General features: G+C 44.8%; 1 protein-coding gene across 1 annotated transcript; it reads left to right on the top strand.

Annotated features, from left to right (window-relative positions):
- The first annotated feature begins 870 nt into the window (after nucleotides 1–870).
- Nucleotides 871–2,288, top strand: LOC148025896 (polyubiquitin-like). The gene has a single exon (XM_087693156.1). It carries the CDS (start codon nucleotides 1,031–1,033, stop codon nucleotides 1,946–1,948), a length of 918 nt encoding a protein of 305 aa, XP_087549282.1. The 5' UTR covers nucleotides 871–1,030; the 3' UTR covers nucleotides 1,949–2,288.
- The last annotated feature ends 203 nt before the right edge of the window (nucleotides 2,289–2,491 follow it).

Here is a 2,491-nt window from a genome sequence, read left to right as displayed (position 1 = left end):
TTATCATCATCATATAATTGGGTGCCCAAATGGGATGCTTTTCGTTTTTTGTGCATGTTTGGCCCCTTTGAAGTCGTGCCACATGAGGTGATGTTGATTGGTAGGACTTGAAAGCCGGGGAGGTGCCACATGCACCCCTAGGGAGATCACTCAATAAATATATGTATGTATCACGTGGGTTTGACATAAATATTTTAAAAGTACTATTTTTACACATTTTTTACATACCAAAGGGTCCCATATAAAGGGGTTATTTATAGATTGAAGAGAAAATGGTTATGTTTTACTAAAAAAAAATTCACAGATAAGGATATTTATAAATTGGCCTTGAATGCACGTGATATAGAGGGCATATACATAATGGATTCCCTAGGCATGCACCTCTACCTATGTTACTTTACCTAGAAGAACGATCACTCCACAATAAAACTTGCATGTAATTGACAGTGCAATCCACAATGGTGTTCGATTGATGTTTGCGATGGTGAATTATCATGGATCTCCACTTGAGGAATGAGCAAGCATCCATGCAGTGATTGACTTGGAGAGTCAAGAGTGGAAAGTCTAAATGATGTGCCACATGAGTTGACAAGTACCTTGGTTGACCTGTTCAAGGTCTCACAAGACTGCGTGTGGCCGGACAAACGCTACACCTAACAAAAGTAAAATTGGAGTAGTTTTGAAGAAGTCCAAGCAAAGGACTGGTGGGTACTAGAACCGCTACAAGTCGACGTCCAAATAGGCCTAGCCTCTAGGCTAATGAAGCAACAAGGGAAAGCGGCGTTGGCACGGCAGGCGACGTGGTGTGAAAAGCCCTGAAACGCAGAAGGCACAACCCACGGTGCACCCTCGCTCTCTATTTATATATATCTCTCTCAAACAGGACCTTCAACGGCCTTCTACTTTCTCTTTCCTGGATCGTCTTGTTTGTTCGGGTTTCCATCTTCTTTCGGTTTTCTGTAGATCGACATTTGTCTGTCCATTTATCTCCGTCGCCGTCTCCTCTCCTCTTCTCAATTCATCAATTAATATGCAGATATTCGTGAAGACCCTCACCGGCAAGACCATCACCCTCGAGGTCGAGAGCTCTGACACCATCGACAACGTGAAGGCCAAAATCCAGGACAAGGAAGGCATTCCCCCTGACCAGCAGCGCCTCATCTTCGCCGGCAAGCAGCTCGAGGACGGACGCACCCTTGCCGACTACAACATCCAGAAGGAAAGCACTCTCCATCTCGTCCTGCGGCTTCGTGGTGGCATGCAGATCTTTGTCAAGACCCTCACTGGTAAGACGATTACCCTTGAAGTTGAGAGTTCTGACACCATTGACAACGTCAAATCTAAGATCCAGGATAAGGAGGGCATCCCTCCTGACCAGCAGAGGTTGATCTTTGCTGGCAAGCAGCTCGAGGATGGTCGCACCCTGGCTGATTACAATATTCAGAAGGAGAGCACTCTCCATCTTGTGCTGCGCTTGCGTGGTGGGATGCAGATCTTTGTTAAGACCCTAACCGGGAAGACTATTACCCTCGAGGTTGAGAGCTCTGACACGATTGACAATGTTAAGGCTAAGATCCAGGACAAGGAAGGCATTCCTCCTGACCAGCAGAGGCTGATCTTTGCTGGCAAGCAGCTCGAGGATGGACGCACCCTTGCAGATTATAACATTCAGAAGGAGTCTACCCTTCACCTTGTGCTGCGACTCAGGGGAGGTATGCAAATCTTTGTGAAGACTTTGACTGGGAAGACAATTACGTTGGAGGTGGAGAGCTCTGATACCATTGACAATGTCAAGACGAAGATCCAGGACAAGGAAGGGATCCCGCCTGACCAGCAGAGGCTAATCTTTGCAGGAAAGCAGCTTGAGGATGGCCGTACTCTGGCTGATTACAACATCCAGAAGGAGAGTACACTCCATCTGGTGTTACGTCTTAGGGGGGGACAGTAATCTGGTGCTGCAGCAGTCACTGTTGGGGAGGACATACTCCTTTCTGGTCCTTGTGCGTATATCAAAAGTCTTGTTTTACCTACATGAAGGGTAATAAAAATTGGTCTTGCTGATGGATGTCTATGTGGCTATGTCTATGTAGCCATTACCTGCATGTCTAGTTTGCTTGTTCTGTCTGCATTAGTTGCTCTATTGTATAACTTGAATAGTTGCTCTATTGTATAACTTGAATAATTGGTTGGTGATGTATCAGTCGTCCCTGGTGCATGAAGTCTTGTAGACCTCTTTATTACAGTGTAAACACGCGGCTATTGAATACATATAATGTCTGCTTATTGAAGATATATGATCATTATGTTCGCCTCTCAATGTAGTTTCTTTGAATAAGAGGTGGTAAATCTTGATTTGTTTCAACTATATTAAAAGAATGAAGTGTTAACTGTGCATCGCTCAAGGATCAAAACTTTTTCAGAGTTTGATCCTTCAAGGATTAGAACTTTTTCAGACCTGGACTAGCTATTTTGAAATCAGGTTTAGGGCCTG

This window comes from Lygodium microphyllum, chromosome 14 (genome assembly GCF_053477565.2).
Source record: "Lygodium microphyllum isolate KBCC chromosome 14, Lygodium_microphyllum_v1.1.10, whole genome shotgun sequence".
Lineage (NCBI taxonomy): Eukaryota > Viridiplantae > Streptophyta > Polypodiopsida > Schizaeales > Lygodiaceae > Lygodium > Lygodium microphyllum.
The sequence above is the reverse complement of the archived record's forward strand: the minus strand, read 5'-3'. Positions and strand labels throughout refer to the sequence as shown.

What these genes read in the sequence shown, in the direction of transcription:
- LOC148025896 (XM_087693156.1), top strand. Translation starts at nt 1,031, where the DNA reads ATGCAGATATTCGTGAAGACCCTCACCGGCAAGACCATCACCCTCGAG.